The 26450-nt window shown below is 41.7% G+C and overlaps 1 protein-coding gene across 1 annotated transcript; it reads right to left on the bottom strand.

The window, feature by feature from the left end:
* Window positions 1-217: 217 nt before the first annotated feature.
* On the bottom strand, window positions 218-25985 carry LOC106565104 (interphotoreceptor matrix proteoglycan 1). Its single transcript, XM_045714526.2, has 13 exons — window positions 25381-25985; window positions 22232-22453; window positions 16316-16482; window positions 16153-16187; window positions 15796-15836; window positions 15654-15703; window positions 15378-15536; window positions 14159-14232; window positions 13700-13902; window positions 12160-13623; window positions 11490-12034; window positions 1318-1537; window positions 218-806 (listed from the first exon to the last, which is right to left on the bottom strand). Exons 1-13 carry the CDS (start codon window positions 25445-25447, stop codon window positions 592-594), a joined length of 3462 nt encoding a protein of 1153 aa, XP_045570482.2. The 5' UTR covers window positions 25448-25985; the 3' UTR covers window positions 218-591.
* Window positions 25986-26450: the final 465 nt, after the last annotated feature.

The raw sequence follows: 26450 nt of genomic DNA, 5'->3' as shown, positions 1-26450 counted from the left end.
CATAGGGAGCAATTGTATGCCTATAACACAAAGGAGATAACAAGATCGTAATAACCAAGCTGTAAAACAACAACTGGCTATTGTAGAAAAACTCTCTAAAACAAATAAAAAGGTTAAAAAGGCCTGCTTACACCAAAGTCACAGTCTTTCGGTTCCCGAAACATTTCTTGTTTATGAATACCAAGATGCCTATGATGGCACAAACCAAGGTGAGGCTCCCCACCAGGCAGGCTATGAAAATGGCTGGATCTACAGGCAGCGACACCAGCTCATTGCAGCGCTCTCCGTGATAGTGCCAGTATTTCCCTACAGGACATCTAAAATGTTCGAGAGAAAACAGGATTAGTGTCAACCCCATTGGCTATAGTTTCTTCTACTACAATAAAAAATAAAAAAATAAAAAGTATATCTCAATATGTCAAAAATGCCTTTCGGATTCAAGGCACGTGCGTTGTTGAATCCGAAGAGGTCTTGAAGAATTTCATAGATCTTTTATTAGTGCAAGACAACATCAAGAAGAGCTATGTTGCTAGTGTTTCAGTTGGTGGAAAGTGAGGACCGTAGCTTTCTGTTTGGCCGGTTAGCTCGTGGCTACCTGCAGGTGGCTCCATGACCCTGGATGATGTCACAAAGGCCCCCGTTGAAGCAGTATTCTTCCTCCAAGTTACAAATACTCTGGCAGGGCAGACCGTCCGTAGTGCTGTAGCCAGGGTCACACAAACACTCAGCCTCCTGGGTCCAACTGTTTACCACACATTGGGAGAACTCATTGCAGGCCAAGAACTTGCAGGGATCTGCTTGGTCAGCTGAAACGAGTAAGAGGATAATTCATTACCATTAATGAAATGCTGTTCACCTCTCTCTCCCCGATTTCTTCCTTCATTGTCCTCACATGCAAAGGAGAAATGGTCCATGTTATCCGAGATCCTTGGGATGTCCATACCCCATATTGAAGTTGAAATGTAACAGTTAAGGTTAGGGGTTAGGGTAGGGACGTCCCAAGGAACCCCGGATAGCACTGATCAAGGAGAAACTGGAGGGCACGTTGATTGATGTGAATAAAGGTGTCTGTTTTTAATAAGGTGCAGGTAATGAGGTTTTAGCCAGGGAAGTGCTTGTGAGACTAGAGAGTAATGATTTTTGACATCATCTGCAGAGGACAACGCAGTTATGCTGCTGTGACATGCATTCTTTTGACCTTTCCAGATTGAGCATTCTAGAAGTATAATTAATCCTCCGGGCCCCCATCATTTAGATAGGAGCTGTTTCTGTCTATGACAGTGAGAACATTCTGAGGCCAGTATAGAGATTGCTTACCAGGTTCTATGTCCAGGTAGCGACTGTCAATCTCAATGTCTAGTCGTTTGGATGCAGCGTTGCAGAAGTCTTCGAGCACACAGTGAACGGCCTGTGTCAGGTTATGTGGCACATCTTTCTCTACTTTCATCTTGCTGTTCACCACAACACTACCATTCCTGAAGTTGAGGATTTCCAATTGCTTAAATCCTGTCAAATTAGATTGCAGATATGGGAGAAGCTGGAAAAGAGGGGAGATTATCTAAATTAATGGGTATAGAGCACACATTTGATGCTTCAGCACTTCCCTTTTATTCACATTTGGGATTCCACTCTCACGGTAATTTGACTAGTAATTCTGTTGACATTCAAAACTATCTGACTTGATTCGCTTTTAGTTTTAAGGAGGAAATGGTATTGGTTGGCATGGTAGTCCTCAAGACATCATTATGGCAAACACCATTTAAATTAGAAAACCATGTATTGGCCATTGTTATGGTAATTTGGGACAGAGTACACCATTTTGGCATACAGTATTTTACATGAAAGTAATCTTAAAGCATCACCAATGCCATCCCCATGAAGGACTAGTGAATTAATCTGGGTATAAGATTTCAAATGAAGAGATTTGAATTCAAATGAATGCTTTATGAAAAAGTTCCCATATTTCGCTCTCTTCTCACTGTGAGTTTGGAGTCATTTAAACAGAAGTGCACTTTTCTTTTACTGATAAAATGTATGCATACATAATCTCATTCATCACAATATAACCGTGCAAATTACAGGCTTGAAATGATCAACATTACTAAATGTAGCACAAAACCCTGCATTAGTTAGTGTCCCTTCTGTAAGGAGTTATGGCTGAGTTAGTTCCAAGTTAAAAGAGAAAAGGTTAAAATGTAAGAAACCGAGAAGGCCAGGCCATTGAGACCTGTACGACGAGAAATCTGTCAACAAAAATCTGTCCATGAAACAAATACAAAAACCAACAATACAACCGTTTTCAAATCCACCAGAACAATCTTCAAATCTGTCAACTTCTCTATTCTTGCCATATCTATGGCATCTCTCCATTTACCGAGTCCATTGAAAGTTTCTGATTGGCAATTAAAAAAATGACCTTGACTGCCAGCAAGAATAATAGACTTGAGCATCACTATTATAGCTGCTCTCTCGTCTTCAATAGTAAGATACCTGCATTTAGACAAGCGAGAACTACAGGAAAACCACATACTGTGAGAAGGAAACATGATGGTGCTTTAACGCAGCTGTTCAATGCCTGTAATCCAAGAGATAAGAGGCATTATGGAGCTGTATCTGACTGGGTTACTCCACTTATCACCAGGGCCAGGTCACTATGGCTGAGTTTACACAGGCAGCCCAATTCTGATCTTTTTTATCTCACTAATTTGTCTTTTGACCAATCAGATCAGCTCTGAAAAAGATCTGATGTGAAAAGATCTGATGTGATTGGTCAAAAGACCAATTAGTGTGAAAAAAATATCAGAATTGGGCTGCCTGTCTAAACACAGCCTATGGGCCTCATACAACCTCATTCACCTCGCAGAGCACCATGCTCCATACTGTATAAGGCCCCCAGCAAACGTGCTGCTAGCAGGGGTATTGCTTAGGTACATCCATGTGCCTCAGCATTTCAAATCCAACAAGTTCGCAATCCTCACTGTGCTGTAGTCTTAACGCCCTGCTTTGCACAAACTAGGTCCGTATAGCAATAACCTTGCAATGTTCATTTGAGTAAATAACAGAATACTATTTAGAGTACACTATGTCATCAAATACAGTTTTTCTTAATATTGAGTTTATTAAATTGTGTACACAAACCTCCAGGATGCATGACAAACTTGCTTAAACTTGTCTAGATGTTACACGTGTATCTACTGGTTCTTTTTTTGATGTCCTGGTGAAACCACCCTACCATATTCTCAATTATTGAAAATGTTTTGCAGTTAACATTTTCTAATCAAACAAATGGGTAGTATTTTTTTATGAAGTTACTTAAACCTCCATTTCCAATGTTATTGGTTGCTACACAAACCAGTAGAGACAGGAGTAAAATAAGTAGTATGACAACGGGGAAGCAGGGGGCTCTAGGATACATCACAAATGGGGCACGACGTTCAACATAAATTGATTTTTCGTTTAAATGGGCCTGAACTGGAACTACCTAATGAAATTAGTCAGAACTTGCCATAACTGGCATTTACATTGACTGACCAAGTGTTTCTTTCTATTGAAATAATGAAAACATTTGTGGACCTTTGTCTTGCTAGCCCATTTAAAGGACAGTTAAGCTATTATCAAAACATACATGTAACTATACTTACAAAAACTATTGTGAATACTTACCAATTCAAACTTCTGACCACATTCGTTTTTGGCAGAAAACATTCTATTGCAGAATAATTGGACACACTGGTTAATGTTGAATCCCTGGTTTGGGCAACCACTTAAAATTGGAGATGGAGTATGGATGTTTTTATTAGATATGTAGCTGATTAAAATTACAAGACTGGTTAACTTTATTGGGTGCAGCTGTGTAACTCTACCTTTTTATCAAATGATAAAATAACTTAATAGTCAATTAACTGACTTGCCTAGTTAAATTAAATTAAATATTCTAAAAGTAATGCAGCAGAAGTTAACAATTTTCTATTAGATAAATCCAGGAATTGTCATGCATTTTGTCCTGCATTGCAACATTTGTCCTATAGTATTCCAAGCGTTTTGTGCTGTGAATTTTTCTACACCCGCAATAACATCTGCTAATCATGTGTATATGACCAATAAAATTTGACTTGGTTTGATTTGAATTAGTATCAACTGACTGGCTTATGTTTTTATGTATTTTATATCACAATATCAAGTAAATCTTACTTAAACAACATGTTCCATTTCAAGACTGCACCAGTAGATTTCTGCCCTCCAGTACTCTAGCTTTCGTTCTACTATGAAGTGTCTGGATCCCTGTTAGTAAGAGCAGGCAATCCAATTTGTATTGATATCCATCTGAAGTTAAAGGCTGAGGATGTTACATAACACAAAGTTAAGGCACTTCTGTGGAATTCAAGAATATTTCCCACTACCAAACTCAAGCTAAGCCTTAAAACCAAATATAGACGTCTGATGTAGGGCAAGTTGGACGAGTTTCATAACATTAGCTGCAATTGCAATTGGTATGAATGCAGACCTCTAAAAGAAAGTAGTGTTTATCTTTGTTGGGCTTAAGCGATTATGGTTTGTACTTGAGGAGGCAGGGCTGTCCAAAATAGCAATGGTAATGCTGAACGTAAACAATGTGATGACGTACCAATTCCTTATGACCTATTTGTATTGGGAGGAAAGCTTGTTCTCTCTTGTGCTCTTGAACCAATTGTATTAACCATGCTATTAGCTGTAATCCTGCCTATATCCTGTAAAGACGTTCCTGAAATCTCATACTGTACATGTCCAGTTGAAGTTGGAATTTTACATACACTTAGGTTGGAGTCATTAAAACACATTTTTCAACCACTCCACAAATTTCTTGTTAACAAACTATAGTTTTGGCAAGTCGGTTAGGACTTCTACTTTGTGCATGAAAAAAGTTATTTTTCCAACAATTGTTTACAGACAGACTATTTCACTTATAATTCACTGTATCACAATTCTAGTGGGTCAGAGGTTTACATACACTAAGTTGACTGTGCCTTTAAACAGCTTGGAAAATTCCAGAAAATGATGTCATGGCTTTTGACGCTTCTGATAGGCTAATTGACAAAATTTGAGTCAATTGGAGGTGTACCTGTGGATGCATTTCAAGGCCTACCTTCAAACTCAGTGCCTCTTTGCTTGACATCATGGGAAAATCAAAAGAAATAAAAAATTGTAGACCTCCACAAGTCTGGTTCATCCTTGGGAGCAATTTTCAAATGCCTGAAGGTACCATGTTCATCTGTACAAACAATAGTACGCAAGTATAAACACCATGGGACCACGCAGCTGTCATACCGCTGAGGAGGGAGACACTTTCTGTCTCCAAGACATGAACGTACTTTGGTGCGAAAAGTGCAAATCAATCCCAGAACAACAGCAAAGGACTTTGTGAAGATGCTGGAGGAAACAGGTACTAAAGTATCTATATCCACAGTAAAACGAGTCCTATATCGACACAACCTGAAAGGCTGCTCAGCAAGGAAGAAGCCACTGCTCCAAAACCGCCATAAAAAAGTCAGACTACGGTTTGCAACTGCACATGGGGACAAAGAGCGTACTTTTTGGGGAAATGTCCTCTGGTCTGATGGAAAAAAATAGAACTGTTTGGCCATAATGACCATCATTGTGTTTGGAGGAGAAATGGGGACGCTTGCAAGCCGAAGAACACCATCCCAACCGTGAAGCACGGGGGTGGCAGCATTATGTTGTGGGGGTGCTTTGCTGCAGGAGGGACTGGTGCACTTCACAAAATAGATGTCATCATGAGGCAGGAAAATTATGTGGATATATTGAAGCAACATCTCAAGACATCAGTCTGGAAGTTAAAGCTTGGTCGCAAATGGGTCTTCCAAATGGACAATGACTCCAAGCATACTTCCAAAGTTGTGGCAAAAGGGCGTAAGGACAACAGAGTCAAGGTATTGGAGTGGCCATTGCAAAGCCCTGACCTCAATCCTATAGAAAATGTGTGGGCAGAACTGAAAAGGCATGTGCGAGCAAGGAGGCCTATAAACCTGACTCAGTTACACCAGCTCTGTCAGGAGGAATGGGCCAAAATTCATCCAACGTATTGTGGGAAGCTTGTGGAAGGCTACCCGAAACGTTTGTCCCAAGTTAAACAATTTAAAGGCAATGCTACCAAATACTAATTGAGTGTATGTAAACTTCTGACCCACTGGGAATGTGATGAAAGAAATAGAAGCTGAAATAAATCATTTTCTCTACTATTATTCTGACATTTCACATTCTTAAAATAAAGTGATGATCCTGACTGACCTAAGACAAGGAATTTTTATTAGGATTAAATGTCAGAAATTGTGAAAAACTGAGTTTAAATGTATTTGGCTAAGGTGTATGTAAACTCTGACTTCAACTGTATATTCGTGCACACAAAAACACAATTGACTTATGTTGAACTAGGCTGATTGAGACCACTAAAAAGTACTCTTGTAAAATGTGTGTGGTGCTTGTGCTAACCAGCATTACCTAAAGGCTCTTACTCAGTGAGAAACCCCCTGAGGTAAACATTGTCTATAGTAGTCTATTGGGTTCTATGATTCAGACCAACCCGGGGCTGTCCACATACAATTAGCAATGAGAGAGTTTAGCAAGTCTTACTCCCACAACTGCACAAACAACTGAGACTTTCCTGCTTTAGCAATATCAGCCACTTATTCAGTTTATCCAACAATTGGCACAATTCATTCACTTCTACAGTCCTACTCACACACGCGGACACATAAGTAGTCAACATATGAAAAGAATATTTTAATGTGGCTTGTGTTTTTTTAATAACTACCCAAAATTACCAAATGTTCCTTTACCACAATGCCTCTTTCAAATGTATGTAGCAAGCTAAAGCAAGCATGCACACTAGTCAGAATGTAATACAAACATTGTGATGCATATTGAGAATTAAAAGCTACAGAGCACAAGATCAAAATGATTCCAAGCACATTTCTAAGCTGTCCACAATAGTTCGATGTTCCTAAAAAAAACTATTGATGTAAATAATTGTCTCACTCTGTGGTTTTTAAAAACTTAAACCAGGATATATATAACAACATCTTATCTCTCGTCTTCTTGCGTAATTGAAAAGAGAGCACACACTGCTACCCATATGGACATACTGCTACCCATATGGACATAACGCTACCCATATGGACATACTGCTACCCATATGGACATAATGCTACCCATATGGACATACTGCTACCCATATGGACATACTGCTACCCATATGGACATAACGCTACCCATATGGACATAACGCTACCCATATGGACATAACGCTACCCATATGGACATAACGCTACCCATATGGACATACTGCTACCCATATGGACATAACGCTGCCCATATGGACATACAGGGCAATCAGAAAGTATTCAGACCTCTTGACTTTTTCCACATTTTGTTATGTTACAGACTTATTCTAAAATGTATAAAATAATGTTTTTTTTCCTCATCAATCTACGCACAATACTCCATAATGACAAAGCGAAAACAGGTTTTTAGAAATGTTTGCAAATGTATTACAAATAAAGAACAGAAATAGCTTATTTACATAAGTATTCAGACCCTTTGCTATGAGACTCGAAATTGTGATCAGGTGCATCCTGTTTCCATTGATCATCCTTGAGATGTTTCTACAACTGGATTGTAGTCCACCTGTGGTAAATTCAATTGATTGGACATTATTTGGAAAGACACACACCTGTCTATATAAGGTCGAACAGTTGACAGTGCATGTCAGAGCAAAAACCAATCCAGGAGGTCGAAGGAATTGTCCGTAGAGCTCCGAGACAGACTTGTGTCGAGGCACAGTTCTGGGGAAGGGTACCAAAACATTTCTGCAGCATTTAAGGTCCCCAAGAACACAGTGGCCACCATCATTCTTAAATGAAAGAAGTTTGGAACCACCAAGACTCTTCCTAGAGCTGGCCACCTGGCCAAACTGAGCAATCGGGGGAGAAGGGCCTTGGTCAGGGAGGTGACTAAGAACCCAATGGTCACTCTGACAGAGCTCTAGAGTTTCTCTGTGGAGATGGGAGAACCTTCCAGAAGGACAACCATCTCTGCAGCATTCTACCAATCAGGCCTTTATGGTAGAGTGGCCAGACGGAAGCCACTCTTCAGTAAAACACACATGACAGCCTGTTTGGAGTTTACCAAAATGCACCTAAAGGACTCTCAGACCATGAGAAACAAGATTCTCTGGTCTGATGAAACCAAGATTGAACTATTTGGCCAGAATGCCAAGCATCACGTCTGGAGGAAACCTAGCACCATCCCAACGGTGAAGCATGGTTGTGGCAGCATCATGCTGTGGGGATGTTTTTCAGCTGCAGGGACTGGGAGACTAGTCAGTATCGAGGGAAAGATGAACAGAGCAAAGTACAGAGAGATCCTTGATGAAAACCTGTTCAAGAGCACGCAGGGCCTCCGACTGGGGAGAAGGTTAACCTTCCAACAAGACAACGACCTTAAGCAAACAGCCAAGACAACGCAGGAGTGGCTTCAGGACAAGTCTCTGAATGTCCTTGAATGGCCCAGCCAGAGCCTGGACTTGAACCCAATCAAACATCTTTGGAGAGACGTGAAAATAGCTGTGCAGCGATGCTCCCCATCCAACCTGACAGAGCTTGAGAGGATCTTCAGAAAATAATGGGAGAAACTCCCCAAATACAGGTGTGCCAAGCTTGCAGCGTCATACCCAAGAAGACTTGAGGCTGTTATCACTGTCAAAGGTGCTTCAACAAAGTACTGAGTAAAGGGTCTGAATACTTATGTAAATGTAATATTTCAGTTTTTTATTTGTAATACATTTGGAAACATTTCTAAAACTGTTTTTGCTTTGTCAATTATGTGGTATTGTGTGTAGATTGATGAGGGGATTTTTTAATGCATTTTAGAATAAGGCTGTAACGTAACGAAATGTGTAAAAAAATACTTTACGAATGCACTGTATACCTATACACCATTTCATACCTGAAACAGCCATTCTTAGCTTTCTTTACCTTATTAAACTTTGGCAAATCTTGGTGGACAGACTTACAAATTCTATACACATCCGTAGACATGGTTTATTATGAACAAACCTCATTGCCATGAGCTAGCTCTTATCACCAAATGAGACCCAGATAAACCAAAACTTGAGCATAATGCACAGAATTAAGGCAAATGTCACTGTCTTAGACAAAACCAACAACATAGAACAAAAAAATAGTTGAAAGACTCAGACGAACAGACAAGAAAGAAATCGTTAAATCTTTACATTGATTACTAAAAGTGCATTTCAGAAACTGCAGGTACAGTACCAGTCAAAAGTTTGGACACACCTACTCATTTAAGGGTTTTTCTTTATTTTTACTATTTTTCTACATTGTAGAATAATAGTGAAGACATCAAAACTATAAAATAACACTTGGAAATCATGTATTAACCAAAATAGTAGCCACCCTTTGCCTTGATGACAGCTTTGCACAGTCTTGGCATTTTCTCAACCAGTTTCAACAAAAAAGTGTTTAGAAAATCAAAATATATTTTAGATTAGATTTTTCAACAATCTTGAAGGAGTTCCCACATATGATGAGCACTTGTTGGCTGCTTTTCCTTAACTCTGCAGTCCAACTCATCTCCAACCATCTCAATTGGGTTGAGGTCGGGTGATTGTGAAGACCAGGTCATCTGATGCAGCACCATCACTCTCCTTCTTTGTCAAATAGCACTTACACAGCCTGGAGGTAGGTTCTGGGTAATTGTCCTGTTGAAAACAAATGATAGTCCCACTAACCAGATGGGATGGCGTATCGCTGCAGAATGCTGTGGTAGCCATGCTGGTTAAGTGTGCCTTGAATTCTAAATAAATTACAGACAGTGTCACCAGCAAAGCACCATCACATCTCCTCCTCCATGCTTCATGGTGGGAACCACACTTGCGGAGATCATCCGTTCACCTACTCTGCGTCCCACAAAGACACCGCGGTTGTAACCAACAATCTCAAAATTTGGATTTCCACAGGTCTGATGTCCATTGCTTGTGTTTCTTGGCTATAGCAAGTCTCTTCTTCTTATTGGTGTCCTTGAGTACTGGTTTCTTTGCAGCAACTCGACCATAAATGCCTGATTCACGCAGTCTCCTCTGAACAGTTGATGTTTTGATGTGTCTGTTACTTGAACTCTGTGAAGCATTTATTTGGTCTGCAATCTGAGGTGCAGTTAACACTAATTTAATTCTGGGTCTTCTTTTCCTGTGGCTGTCCTCATGATAGCTAGTTTCATCATAGCTGATAGCTAGTTTCATCATAGCGCTTGATGTTTTTTTCAACTGCACTTGAAGAAACTTTCAAAGTTCTTGACATTTTCCACATTGACTGACCTTCATGTCTTAATGATGGACTGTCGTTTCTCTTTGCTTATTTGAGCTGTTCTTGCCGTAATATGGACTTGGTCTTTTACCAACTAAGGCTATCTTCTGTATACCACCCCTACCTTGTCACAACACAAATGATTGTCTCAAACACATTAAGAAGGAAAGACATTCCACAAATTAATATTTAACAAGACACACCTGTTAATTGAAATGCATTCCAGGTGACTACCTCATGAAGCTGGTTGAGAGAATGCGAAGACTTTGCAAAGTTGTCATCAAGGCAAAGGGTGGCTATATTTAGATTTGTTTAACACTTGTTTGGTTACTACATGATTCCATAAGTGTTATTTTATAGTTTTGATGTCTTCACTGTTATTCCACAATGTAGAAAATAGTCGAATTAAAGAAAAACCTTTCAATGAGTTGGTGTTTCCAAACTTTTGACTGGTACTGTATGTGTCATTTAACCAAACACCGTTGACAAATGAGTCAGTGGTTGAAGAGATGTAACTTTTTGTAAATTGCTACTCGCAGGCAAATGTTAGTCAATGAAAGCAAATTCTAAGATAGATTCTAATAAATGTTTGAGATATGTACAGAACATTTAGAAAAGAAGTAGGCCATGCTCTCTCTGAGACATGAAAGAAATAGTTCCAATATGGAAGTACCGGTATTGAAGCTAACGTCCTCTGTCTCCCAGTCCCAGATTTACTGGCTCCAGGATTTGGCGAGTCTCTGGGCTCAGAGAACTGGTTCTAAGTAAAACAAAATGTAGCCAGTTTTTTATATGGACAGGTCTTCTGATGAACTCTGAGAACTCTACCCCAATGTACTTGGCTGTTAACATATAGCACCAGTATCGATTAATTAATTAATGTAATTAATTAATATAATCAGGCTTACATCATCACTTGTCTAGTTTAAAAAATAGCCCCTATTCACTTGGGACTACTTAAATGTTCACTTCACTTCAAACACCCAACCATTGCTTAATGCACAATTAGCTTATCAAACAGTTTGAAACAAGAGCTTGCAGCTAAAAATACAGGTATGACAACAAGGCATGCAGAGAGATAATATCGAGCACAAATATGTGTTTACCTACCAGCTGAAGAAAGGTATTCTCCAATGACCTGTACTCAGGAGAGCTTTTGTTGAACAGGTCCTCTGAAAACATCATGTTAGTGACTCGCAAACTAAAGAACACCACCATTTCTTTGGCTTTTCCAGTACTGGCCATTAAAGGAGTGTTCATGTGTGTGAGTGCTGGGGGTGCAGTGGACTCAAATGGGCCTTCTAATCCACTGCCAAACTCGTCCAGCGTATTGGCGGCTTCTGTACCGTCCTCTACCTTTTCTACATCCTCCTGCATGTCCGAGTCATTAGAGATATCCACATCCGTCTCAAGTGGTTCCTCTTCTTGGAGAGTGTCCCATCCTTCTGAAGGTCCAGGGGGAATATTTGCTGAGGGGACTTCCTCAGGCTCTGCTTGGATGACATCATCCTCAGATAAAGGCATGTTTGGTGATTGTGTAGCAGTGGTGAATGTTTCGATGGATGCAGGTTCTACGTGTAGAGATGCTGTATTGGTGATCATTTGATTGTCTCCGTCTGGTTGCTCCTCTAAAGCCGCCTCAGTAGTTGTGGGTCCTTTTTAAATAAAATAAAAAATATCAGAAAATGACATACAAATCCATTTCAATCAAAAAGATTGAAATTGAAATCAAAAAATGCTTCCATAAATTTTGCCACTTGGTTTATAAGCAGAACATTACCTTCATCTTCCTTAGGTTCAACAGTTGGGAGGGTCTCCTCAGCATCTTCCTCAGGGGGGAAGAGAGTAATTAATTCGGTGGTAGGCTGTTCTGTAACAACCATTCTTGTAACTGGTGGCCAAACCCAAAGGTAGTCCTCTGTCGCATCCACAGTCTCCTCTATATCAATCGTCTGCTCTGTAGAATCCACTGCAGGCTCCTCTACATCAAGCGTCCCCTCTGTAGCCTCTACCTCAATCGTCTCCTCTGTAACATCCACTGGAGGCTCCTCCACCTCAAATGTCTCTTCTGTAACATCCACTGCAGGCTCCTCTACGTCAAGAGTCCCCTCTGTAGCCTTTACCTCAATCGTCTCCTCTGTAATATCCACCGGCTCCTCTACTGCAATCATCTCCTCTGTAACATCCACAGCAGGCTCCTCTACCTCAATCGTCTCCTCTGTAACATCCACAGCAGGTTCCTCTACCTCAATTGTCTCCTCTGTAACATCCACAGCAGGCTCCTCTATCTCAATCGTCTCCTCTGTAACATCCACAGCAGGCTTCTCTACCTCAATCGTCTCCTCTGTAACATCCACTGGAGGCTCCTCTACTTTAAATGTCTCTTCTGTAACATCCACTGCAGTCTCCTCTTCGTCAAGCGTCCTCTCTGTAGCCTCTATCTCAATCGTCTCCTCTGTAACATCCACTGCAGTCTCCTCTACGTCAAGGGTCCTCTCTGTAGCCTCTATCTCAATCGTCTCCTCTGTAACATCCACTGCAGTCTCCTCTACGTCAAGGGTCCTCTCTGTAGCCTCTATCTCAATCGTCTCCTCTGTAACATCCACTGCAGTCTCCTCTACGTCAAGGGTCCTCTCTGTAGCCTCTATCTCAATCGTCTCCTCTGTAACACCCACTGGAGGTTCCTTGACCGCAATCGTCTCCTCTGTAACATCCACTGCAGTCTCCTCTACGTCAAGCGTCCTCTCTGTAGCCTCTATCTCAATCGTCTCCTCTGTAACACCCACTGGAGGTTCCTTGACTGCAATCGTCTCCTCAGTAACATCCACTGCAGGCTCCTCTACCTCAATCGTCTCCTCTGTAACATCCACTGCAGGCTCCTCTACCTCAATCGTCTCCTCTGTAACATCCACTGCAGGCTCCTCTACCTCAAGCATCTCATCTGTAGCCACCACTGGAGGCAACTCTACTTCTTCTGAGGGAGGACTCTCAGTAAGTTCCTCTGGGGGGGTATTGGGGGTTACTTCAGTGGCAGGGGAGGCAGTGGTAGCCTCAGTGAGAAGAACAGTAACTGAGTCACCTAAAGGCACAACAGTGAGTTCCTCAGGTGTGTCTGTAAATGCTTTAAGAAATTCCTCTCCGACAGCAACAGTTGGTAAGAAACCTTCAGTATGCCCAACAACCTCCTCTAGCAAGATCTCCAAGGTAGTCGCTTCCAACTCATCGCGTAGAGAAACCGTGGGATCTGTAGGGAAAACATAAAAGTTAGCATTTCTTCAAAGATTAGATCCCAGTTGACCTGAGCTTTAAATAAAGCTTACCAGGTTCAAAACTGAGTGTTTGTATGTCCACAGGCAGGGATGTCTCTTTGCTCAAGGCCTTGGAAACCAGATCCTTCAGTCTGTGCCCGTTTGTGTAAACAACTGTCCCTGTGCCTGGTTCTAGAGTGGTTCTAGATTCTGTGTCATGGTCTTCTCCATTCGTCTCAAACACCACAGCATAGCGGACTGACACATCATCAGATCTGTCAACAAAGCAGAGCTTATATTAGGGAAATTGTATGTTTTTCTGACAGCTTTCATTATCTAATAATTTTAGCAAATATAGCAAATGCCAAAGTTTGAGAGACCTCTGACTAATGGAACACTGTTTTGTTATTCCTTTGCTAATGAGACAGCATCACTCTGCGCAGAGAGTGTGTATGTCTAATGGAGCCTGTTCAATGGAATGAAAGATTTGTCTGACTTGTTAGTACTTTCACAGTTCCTTGACCAACCTACCTAAATTCAACCAACCGAAATCCCAAAACACGAAGATCTTTATACCCAGGAAGTTTGTCAAAAACGTGAACCATCTGTGGAGAAAATAAATTTTACGGTTATGTTTAGGTAACACATCTTTCTTCGATTCATGCAGCATTCTCTCTGGGGCAATAATCATTGTAAGCAAAATAACATCACACAAATGGAAAAGATATAGCCAATACAGAAAAATAACTTTCATCATAATATGGATCTCTCACTGTAGGATCACCTATGTGCCGTCAACAGACATGCATTTTCTCTAGGAATCATTCATGAGCTTTACTTACACACTTTATCTTTCTGGAGTTACAAATCCAATTCAGTCTTTTGATGTTGCCCAATACACTGCTTGATTTACCCTTATCGTAAGCTTCTTAAAAAGCACAAGCTCATTTGCTCACAAGCTCATTTTGGGCTCCCAAGTGGTGCAGCGATCTAAGACACTCAGTGCTGGAGGCATCACTACAGACCCTGGTTCTATTCCAGGGTATCAAAACCGGCCATGATTGGGAGTCCCATAGGTCGGCGCACAATTGGCCCAGCGTCGTCCGGGTTAGAGTTTGGCTGGGGTAGGCTGTCATTGTAAATAAGAATTTGTTCTTAACTGACTCGCCTAGTTAATTAAAGGTTCATATTACAAATTCTAGACTAGGAAAAAGCATAAATAGTCATTCACAAATGTTGTATGCCTGCAAAAGACTTTTGCAATCCTTTCGATACTGTTTTTGCTGAAGGAGCTTGTGATTATCTCAAATCACTGCTCACATTTTCCTTTGTGCAATGGCTATCTATGCCTATGAAAAGCAATATACAATGAGGCTTCTTAAGGATTGTCCCACCCAAGACCTACCTAATTATGTGGCCAACAATCAGTTCTTCAATAAAAGTATTACCTTAAGAATGTGATATAAAAAAATTGAAAATAATCCTTTAGAGTCAAATTCTTACATGTGTGAATGTCTTAGTAATCTAACACACCAGGTTTCAAACTTGAGTCATCTGGGTGACTCAAGACCTATGTTAGCCCAATGAGTTAAAGCCTAGGCATTGGCTCTGGGAGCTAAAATGAGTCAACAGGCCTCAGTCAAGTTTAGTCATTGTGTAGTTCACTAAACCCATCTCTGCAATAAAGGCTAATTTACTTGTTCGTATTTATTAAGACTTTTAAAGGACATTTCCTCCCTGTTCGCCTCACCGTATCGTGGAGATTGCGTGTGATGTCATGGTACTGGGGAGCTGCAGGGTCTCTCAGAAGAAGTTCACTGTAGCCAGGGTCAGCTATGGTGACACTGAACTCCACTATCTGCTCCTCAATAACCGCCTCATCTGGCACAATGTTTGGAATCTCTGTTATCTGTGGAAAGCAAAAGCAGCAATGTCATTTTCAATGGCCATCATTGAAACTATCAACATTCAATGAAGATTATAAAGCCAAGGCAAGGTAGCTCTCAGAAAATATGATTTAACTTACGTCCTCTGCTTCATTCGGTATGCTAAACAGTTCTGATGGAGTTTTCGAGCCTACAAAGTAAGCATTGTGCATGAATTAATTAATTCCAAAATGTTGTATTATTACAGTTAACATACTGTATGGATGAATGTGGAGTACTTACATTTCTCGGTCTCAGTTCCTCTAGCTGTTGGTACTTCACCGCTGGAAATCAAGAATAGATATTTTACAACAATTACAATCAAACTGAAATGTACAAAAGGTCAAAAGGGGGTTTCTTGCTCTCAAGGCCTTGGTCCAGAATCCTACCATGATCATCCTGTCACCCAAGTTGTTTGGGCTGAGATGCACAGAGAAGGTGGGTCAGGTCAGAGATGTATGTTAACTCAGGCCACCAGATGTACAGGCTCCATCAGTTTAGAGAGCTAAGGAGGGTTATTTGAGTTGACCTGTTTTTGCCTTCTACCAATTAAATCAAATAAAATAGTACATTTCTACAACCTTTTCTCTACCTACCTACCTTTCTTTCTGGATCTTCTCCTGTTCAGCAACTCTCTAAAAACAAACCGACACCCACATTTTAAATATAGAGTAACATATTATATCTCCATCACTGTTATTATCCCTCAATGTTACTCTTGTTACTATGATGCATGGGAATGCATGAAGGTTTTAGTACTCACTCTGGCCACCATGTCAATGTGTTCCTGGGTACTACTGAAGTTCCTGGCCACCTCGTCCAGACAGAGAGAGCCATGCTGGCAGGCGTAGGTCCAGTGTTTGTACTCCTCGGAGTTAGGAACCCTGTCCAAGAAGATACGGAAGGCCTCCCATATCGCTTCCTGACAAACTAAAAGTATAGTCAAACATATCAGAACAGCTGAATAAAGACCTGAATGAGAACAATTCTTATCATATAGACTAAATGGCAAGTCAATATTTCGCATTTCATTATCGTATACGTGTAAGATGAGACTCAACAATGGAATCATTATGGCCTAGGTTTGGGCAAACTATTTTGTCACATACCGTTAATATGATTGAACAGCTTTGAATAATGTATCAGTTAAATGTGACTTCCCAATGTGGGAACAAAATGTACCTGATGGTCTGGAATGTTAGAAACATGAATCACAAAAAGCCTTAAAGCTTTTGTTGTATTTATTTCTGTTATGAGGAGCAACAACCACTTGAATTATCCAATATGTTTATGCCTTTGAGACATTCTCTTGCATTTTCATTTCATAAAGTGAAGTTATTATTTCCACGAGATATTCACTGTTTGAATACCCTCACCTCAATGTCACCCCGTTTCTGAATTTAGCCAGTCACTCAACAGAATCTATGCATAAAATCTGCAAATACATGACTTTCCAGGGCTTATGAGAGGATTTAAGTGAACATCTACAGTACCAGTCAAAAGTTTGGACACACCTACTCAAGGGTTTTTCTTAATTTTTACTCTTTTCTACATTATAGAATAGTAGTGAAGACATTAAAACTACGAAATAACACATATGGAATCATGTAGTAACTAAAAAAGGGTTAAACAAATAAAAATATACACTGCTCAAAAAAATAAAGGGAACACTAAAATAACACATCCTAGATCTGAATGAATGAAATAATCTTATTAAATACTTTTTTCTTTACATAGTTCAATGTGCTGACAACAAAATCACACAAAAATAATCAATGGAAATCCAATTTATCAACCCATGGAGGTCTGGATTTGGAGTCACACTCAAAATTAAAGTGGAAAACCACACTACAGGCTGATCCAACTTTGATGTAATGTCCTTAAAACAAGTCAAAATTAGGCTCAGTAGTGTGTTTGGCCTCCACGTGCCTGTATGACCTCCCTACAATGCCTGGGCATGCTCCTGATGAGGTGGCGGATGTCCTCCTTAGGGATCTCCTCCCAGACCTGGACTAAAGCATCCGCCAACTCCTGGACAGTCTGTGGTGCAACGTGGTGTTGGTGGATGGAGCGAGACATGATGTCCCAGATGTGCTCAATTGGATTCAGGTCTGGGGAACAGGCGGGCCAGTCCATAGCATCAATGCCTTCCTCTTGCAGGAACTGCTGACACACTCCAGCCACATAAGGTCTAGCATTGTCTTGCATTAGGAGGAACCCAGGGCCAACCGCACCAGCATATGGTCTCACAAGGGGTCTGAGGATCTCATCTCGGTACCTAATGACAGTCAGGCTACCTCTGGCGAGCACATGGAGGGCTGTGCGGCCCCCCAAAGAAATGCCACCCCACACCATGACTGACCCACCGCCAAACCGGTCATGCTGGAGGATGTTGCAGGCAGCAGAACGTTCTCCCCGGCGTCTCCAGACTCTGTCACGTCTGTCACGTGCTCAGTGTGAACCTGCTTTCATCTGTGAAGAGCACAGGGCGCCAGTGGCGAATTTGCCAATCTTGGCGTTCTCTGGCAAATGCCAAACGTCCTGCACGGTGTTGCGCTGTAAGCACAACCCCCACCTGTGGACGTCGGGCCCTCATACCACCCTCATGGAGTCTGTTTCTGACCATTTGAGCAGACACATGCACATTTGTGGCCTGCTGGAGGTCATTTTGCAGGGCTCTGGCAGTGCTCCTCCTTGTACAAAGGCGGAGGTAGCGGTCCTGCTGCTGGGTTGTTGCCCTCCTACGGCCTCCTCCACGTCTCCTGATGTACTGGCCTGTCTCCTGGTAGCGCCTCCATGCTCTGGACACTACGCTGACAGACACAGCAAACCTTCTTGCCACAGCTCGCATTGATGTGCCATCCTGAATGAGCTGCACTACCTGAGCCACTTGTGTGGGTTGTAGACTCCGCCTCATGCTACCACTAGAGTGAAAGCACCGCCAGCATTCAAAAGTGACCAAAACATCAGCCAGGAAGCATAGGAACTGAGAAGTGGTCTGTGGTCCCCACCTGCAGAACCACTCCTTTATTGGGGGTGTCTTGCTAATTGACTATAATTTCCACCTGTTGTCTATTCCATTTGCACAACAGCATGTGAAATTTATTGTCAATCAGTGTTGCTTCCTAAGTGGACAGTTTGATTTCACAGAAGTTTGATTGACTTGGAGTTACATTGTGTTGTTTCAGTGTTCCCTTAATTTTTTTGAGCAGTATATTTTAGATTTTAGATTCTTCAAAGCAGCCACCCTTTGCCCTGATGACAGCTTTGCACACTCTTGGCATTCTCTCAACCAGCTTTATGAGGAATGCTTTTCCAACAGTCTTAAAGAGTTCCCACATATGCTGAGCACTTTTTGAACGTGTTCAAGTGTGCCTTGAATTCTAAATTCGAAATAAATCACTGACAGTATCACCAACAAAGCACCGCCACACCATCACACCTCCTCCTCCATGCTTCACGGTGGAAAATGCGGAGATCATCAGTTCTCTGCGTCTCACAAAGACACGGCGGTTTGAACCAAATATCTCAAATGTTGACTCATCAGACCAAAGGACAGATTTCCACCGATCTAATGTCCATTGCTCATGTTTCTTGGCCCAAGCAAGTCTCTTCTTGTTATTGGTGTCCTTTAGTAATGGTTTCTTTGCAGCAATTCGACCATGAAGGCCTGATTCACAGTCTCCTCTGAAAAGTTGATGTTGAGATGTGTCTGTAACTTGAACTCTGTGAAGCACTTATTTGGGCTGTAATCTGAGGTGCAGTTAACTCAATGAACTTATCCTCTGCAGCAGAAGTAACTCTGGGTCTTCCTTTCCTGTGGCGGTCCTCATGAGATCCAGTTTCATAATTGACTGACCTTCAAGTCTTAAAGTAATGATGGACTGTCATTTCTCTTTGCTTATTTGAAATGCATTCCTCATGAAGCTGGTTGAGAGAATGCCAAGAGTGTGCAAAGCTGTCATCAAGGTGGCTACATTGAAGAATCTCAAATATAAAATATATTTTGATTTGTTTAACACTTTTATGGTTACTACATGATTCCATATGTGTTATTTCATAGTTTTGATGTCTTCGCTATTATTATACAATGTAGAAAATAGTTAAAATAAAGAAAAACCCTTGAATCAGTAGGTGTGTCCAAACGTATGACTGGTCCTGTATATTACTGTGGGATTAACAAGTGTTGCGTTCCCCAGTTTCTGTGTGGTTGTGGGTTTGTATGTGTGTCTATTTCAGGAAATGGCTTCCTGGATTCCTAAAGCAGCTGATTGGTCGGCCCCATCACTGATGGGAGTTCTGACCCCTCCCTCTCGTCAGGGGATACAGCTGTTTCTTCAATTACCAACTCCTCCAGCTTGATAAAAGCCAGTGTTCCTTCCTCAAAGAGGAGAGCTTCTTTTTATGTACTGTGTTGGTTGTTGTGGCGGTCAGAAAAAGTGTTTTAAATATTATTTTGTAGCCACTCCTTCAGAGGGGTGGAAGGGGAACGCACCTTGGGAGTTTTAAGGCAAGAGGCCTGCAGGCATACATAACCTGTAGTATTTAACCTGTTTATGCACACTAGGTAAGACCTGGGAGGCCATCCCCTCTTTTGGTTAGCGCGCCAGGTGGTGCTAAAGATTAGGTTAGGTTAGAAGTGGGAAGGTAGGAGAGGGGATTCCTTAACTTTTACTTTCTTTACTTTGGTTCCGTCCAGCCCCTTTTCCCCACATTACCGTGTGTTAGTAATAATAATTCCATGTAAACTGTATTTTTCTCTGCCTCGGTCGTCCTTCCCTGCACCTATGATCACATACTTTTTTTTTCCCTCCATGGGAGTTGAGATGTAGTGGGTGTTGCGTTCACCCCTCCAAAGGGCGTACGTAACACAAGTCAAACTTCTCCGACATTGTAAAGTCTCAACCATAACTTAGAAGCCCGGAATTATTTATTAAACTGTTAAATTTAGTGACAGATTTTCTGTTTAACTGCTTTATCTCTCTAGGAAAATAGGATATAGTTCAGAGCCACTGTTTTTAGACTAGCGTAATCATCCCACTGTCTGAAGGTGTCCCATGACTATTTACATTTTAGTCATTTAGCAGATGTTCTTATCCAGAGCGACTTACAGTTAGTGCGCTATGAATGCTGTAAGGATTTATGTGATATTTTCCTGTTCCCATTAGATCCACACCCTTAAACTCAGCAAAAAAAGAAACGTCCCTTTTTCAGGACCCTGTCTTTCAAAGATAATTTGTAAAAATCCAAATAACTTCACAGATCTTCATTGTAAAGGTTTTAAACGCTGTTTCCCATGCTTGTTCAATGAATCATAAACAATTAATGAACATGCACCTGTGGAACGGTTGTTAAGACACTAACAGCTTACAGACGGTAGTCAATTAAGGTCACAGTTATGAAAACTTAGGACACTAAAGAGGCCTTTCTACTGACTCTGAAAAACACCAAAAAGAAAGATGCCCAGGCTCCTTGGGCATACTGTGTGACACCTAAGACAGCGCTACAGGGACGTGTAACAACACCTGCACAGGATCGGAACATGCGAACATCACACCTGCGGGGCAGGTACAGGATGGCAACAACAACTGCCTGAGTTACACCAGGAACGCACAATCCCTCCATCAGTGCTCAGACTGTCCGCAATAGGCTGAGAAAGGCTGGACTGAGGGATTGTAGGTCTGTTGTAAGGCAGGTTCTCACCAGACATCACCGGCAACAACGTCGCCTATGGGCACAAACCCACCATCGCTGGACCAGACAGGACTGGTAAAAAGTGCTCTTCACTGACGAGTCGCAGTTTTGTCTCACCAGGGGTGATGGTCGGAATCACGTTAATCGTCGAAAGAATGAGCGTTACACCGAGGCCTGTACTCTGGAGCGGGATCGATTTGGAGGTGGAGAGTCCATCATGGTCTGGGCGGTGTGTCCAGGCATCATCGGACTGAGCTTGTTGTCATTGCAGGCAATCTCAATGCTGTGCGTTACAGGGAAGACATCCTTCTCCCTCACGTGGTACCCTTCCTGCAGGCTCATCCTGACATGACCCTCCAGCATGACAATGCCACCAGCCATACTGCTCGTTCTGTGCGTGATTTCCTGCAAGACATGAATGTCAGTGTTCTGCCATGGCCAGCGAAGAGCCCGGATCTCAATCCCATTGAGCATGTCTGGGACCTGTTGGATCAGAGGGTGAGGGCTAGGTCCATTCCCCCCAGAAATATCCGGGAACTTGCAGGTGCTTTGGTGGAAGAGAGGGGTAACATCTCACAGCAAGAACTGGCAAATCTGGTGCAGTCCATGAGGAGGAGATGCACTGCAGTACTTAATGCAGCTGGTGGCCACACCATATACTGACTGTTACTTTTGATTTTGCCCCCCCCCCTCCCCTTTGTTCAGGTACACGGTGTTCCATTTCTGTTAGTCACATGTCTGTGGAAGTTTGTCTCAGTTGTTGAATCTTATGTTTATACAAATATTTATGTTAGGTTTGCTGAAAATAAATGCAGTTGACAGTGAGAGGACGTTTCCTTTTTTTGCTGAGTTTGTATGCCATTTAGCAGACACTTTTATCTAAAGCGACAGTACAGGGAGTGCATACATTTTTAGAAGTTTAATGTATGTGACCCCAGCAAGAATTGAACCCACAACCTTGGTGCCGCTAGCACCATGCCCTTACCTCTAAGTTTGTAGTAGGCCCGATGGTTGGAGATTACCTCCTTCATCTTCTCTTGAGGACATATTTTCACCCCCGTGGTGAAGAACGTCGACCTCTTTGTCCGGTGCCTGTCCAGGTCCTTTATCATTTTGACATTGGTGGTGTGTTTGACTGGTCTTAGACTCTCTAGGAAGTGTCTGTATTTAACATCTCGGATTCCAAACAAATCTTGGACCTGTAGGTCTGCAAAAGACACAATAGAAATGGTTATCTTTAGCATACCTTTTTGGCCAAATATGCCTAAATATAGTGTAGCCTAGCGGTTAGAGTGTTGGGCCGATAACCGAAAGGTTGCTGAATTGAATACCTAAGCCGACAAGGTGAAAAATCTGTCTGTGCCCTTGAGCAAGGCACTTAACCTTAATTTTCTCAAGGGGTGTCGTACTACTATGGCTGACCCTGCAAAACAACACATTTCACTGCACGTAGCCGTGTATGAAACAATACAACTTTTTTTGTAATTTGGCTATGTTTTTCTGGTTAAATATAGGTACGAAAAAAAAAACATGAGGTGTATGCTGTTTTCTTTCCCAAACAGTATCTCAGGTCTAACCTGAACTGACTCAGAGTATTTAAAATGGTAGCTACTAAAGAATATTTTACTGTACCTAATGGCTACTGTCCAGTGTTTTAAGTGGACGACTGTCTATCACTGGATATAAATAGACACTAAAGTAGCAAGGTGAAGTATCTGAGGATACTAAGTCTAATTTTGGAAGCACAATGAAACTAGTTCATGTTGCGTTACAGAGCATCTTCAAAGGGAGTCAAGAGCCAGTGTTTTATTGAAAGTCATCAATGCTCAGCATTTGTTTCAAATGACATCATATCCTTGTACAGTGACTCAACACAAAGCTATAGCTCAGTGGTCCTTTGTGAATGACATAGTAGGACAATAACAGGTTAGATCACCTTAACTGTAACAATTATGACTAACCAATGTTATTTCAGAGTCCTTCAGATCGTTGCCGTATTAGAGTGATCCCCAATTGCTGAAATAGCTATATATGACCTAGCTGGCTTTACTCTATTCAGGAAACACAAGATCTCCACTTCCCCCGTTTCACAGTCTCGTCTGTCACAGCAAGGTAGTGCCATGGTGTTATGAAAGAAAAATAGGCCAGTGAATACAGTCACTCCATTCAAAGTGAGGCTTTCTTAAAGGGGAAGTGCAGTAAATAATGGATTTTCCTGTGTTTTATATATATTTTTCAATGAGGTTGGAATAGTAGTGTATTATGAGCTGTTTGAAAAGACCGCCAAAAATGTCAGATAGTTTTGCAGGCATGGGGTTTTGGCCTGCCTGGCGACATCACCAAGCGGTATAAGTTAATACACCAATAACAGAGTTTTAAACTTCTCTGCCAATAATAGCTTGTTTTCAGATTACATATTCCTCCCATTTGGCTCATCCAATTCGGTCCCTCATTCAGACCACTCCCAGACAGTCCTAGCCAAATTCTTGTTTGAGAAATTGCTTTTTGCTAAGAAGCATTTTTGTTAATTATTTTACTTTGAAAACAATCACAGTAAGGTACTTAATTTTTTCCCAGAAATGATTTGATATTGAGATAAAAATGGTTGCATTTGACCTTTAAAGACATTAAGTCCCATGCGCAATGAGTTCCTAACAGGGGCTAGGGGCTTCATCTGACCTGCCTGCCATGTCTCGGGATTAGGCAGTAGAGGCCACAAAGAAATCAGTGTAAACGATATAAACACTTATACTTTGACCTCAGAGAGGTGGCCAGAAAGTGCCTTGTCTGAGAGATTACCATCTATAAGCTCAGTAGAAGAGTTGGTCGGTAGACAGACACTGCTAATCCATTGCAATGGCAAGGCTGTCTGAAATGGTAATTCCCAAAATTAGCTTGTTTAGTCACAACATTATAGTTTGTGTCTCTCACTGTCCAGTATCCGGATATCCAGTTCCCAATGTCACAGAAACATTGGGTTAATTGAAGTGTGATATCATACACATACCAACCGTAATAAGAATCAATTAATTTTGATCAAAGGTGCTGCCGGTCCCAATTTGGCCCGTTTACAGAGATATTTATGCCAAGAATGTGATCCATTGTTTGTCTCAAAGTGGGACAATGCCCAATGCCAATGCCAATGACCTGGTGACCCCCCCCCCCCCCCCCCCCCCCCCACTCAACCCCAACTGGACACTAATAAACTTCAAAGTTCTAATGCTAGGTTCGGAATGGGGACCATTAGCCGCAAAACCCAGACTTATTCTCCAATTAGAGAAGATTTTGAAAAACAAATAAGACACCATGTGAAATGTGCTCAGTGAGGAATGAGGATTCTGAAATGCACATAGACTAGCATGTGGTCTTGCAGGGGAAATGGCCCCTAATGCGGAGCACCACAGTGAGGGCCTCACAGAACAGAGCTACAAGGCAGAAAAGATTAGTGTCCAGAGCCACTGAGAACAGAATGCCTTTGTTTCTTTTGGGATAATGAACGGACCAAAGACACAATCCAGCCAAAATCTGGACCCAACAGAAGTCGGCTAATAGAAAAGTTTTGTAGAATTTTTGTTAATGTGTTCATAGGGATCAACTAGCTCAATGTAGCCAATAGTGACTTGTATAATGTGGCCTAACAGTTTCCCCCCAGGTTTATTACTTTTTAAAGGAATGTATATTCAAATCAATGCAAAAAAACACATGGATTGAAGTTTGACAGGTAGGATGAGCTGATGCTGTATTTGCTGGCTAAAGCAGCTGTAAATGCCGTTGATTGAGTGTAGGTCGAAGTCAAGTGGCTCACACTGCTCTCTGTGGAAGTCCTCCTACGTAATGCAGCAAGCAGGTCACAAACTTTGTCAAAATACACTTTGCTTTCAAGTTGGTTCCATTCAGTTCTGCAGTATGAATAAACTTCTAATGAGAGATTTGCAAATAGTCAATTTGTCAAAATTGCCATACTGTCACAATGGTTCTGCCCTCTGATCTGACCCATCAAGAATGTACTGTATTCAAGCATGCACACTATACCTCCATCATTGTGAAAGAACACAACTGTATTTTCACTTCAATTACACTGTGAGACAGGAAACAAAACAACAAGCCAGACAGGTCCCTGGAGTGAGAGCTTACCTTTGATTCGAGGGGCTGCAAGGGTAAAGAGAAATAGGGTGAGGAACAGTCCCATTCTCAAATGCATGATGGACTAGTTTAGGTCCTTTCAGAGCCAAAAAGTTTTCATTTGGAAACAAAAGGAAAGTCTCTGAAAACCTTTATCTCGAGTCCATGAGGAAAAATGTATTGTCACTGTTGACAAAGTCTCTAGGCTCTAGAGCCAAAAGAGGAGTTGTTCACTATTGTCTTGGCTCCAGTTAGGTTTTAGCAGATGGAGTTAGAATCCTGGAGTTAGAATCCTGGTGTTAGAATACTGGAGTTAGAATCCTGGTTTGATCGTTGAGTCAGTCAATGATCCCTGCAGACCTGGACGAAGGATTGAAAAAGGTGCCAAGGTGAGGGGGCATGGAAAGGAACTCCAAGTTACTCCACTGTCGGTATAAGTGTGACAATGGTGATGAGATTCAAAATTCAAGCTCCATTCCGGGAATAATCTGTTTACCTTCTGCTCGCTCAGCGTAATCCCTCCCTAGCCACGTGGTGGTGGCCTAGCCTCATCCTGTTAGGGCCCTTATGGAGCCTCATCTGTCAGTCAGCGGGGCCCATCGACTTACGGCCCTATAGTTTCCAGTCAGTGTCCCTGTCACCCTGATTCTCAGTCTCTCAGCTCCCAGACCAGGCTATATTGTCTGTGCCGTTCACACAATGGTCACTCTGTTCAGGCTAGCTCACACCAGATCCTCCTCGATGCGCCAAATTCACAGGCTGCCAAGCAAGGCTGCTGAGCTGTAGGATATTTAAAAAATATTTTAAGGAAATCCGTCTGGCTTTAAACTTCATCTTGAAAGTTGTAATAGTAGAATGCACAAGGTGTAATTTGGAAATTGGGTAGTGCATAATCAGTTCCTCTTGTCATGTTAGTCATTGCATACCTTATAAAATTCCATATCAACTAGCCCATGTCAGCTGTTTTTTATTTAGGATATTTTGCCCATAGATTTTGTTGTACTTTTTTAGTCACTCAAATATCACGAGTACACGTTAGACATGGCAAAATGTATAGAATTGCAAGAACATTTGCCCTTGAC

Source organism: Salmo salar, chromosome 01, assembly GCF_965601325.2.
Source record: "Salmo salar chromosome 01, fSalSal1, whole genome shotgun sequence".
Lineage (NCBI taxonomy): Eukaryota > Metazoa > Chordata > Actinopteri > Salmoniformes > Salmonidae > Salmo > Salmo salar.
Note: the sequence above shows the minus strand (reverse complement) of the source record. Positions and strands in the feature narration are given on the sequence as shown.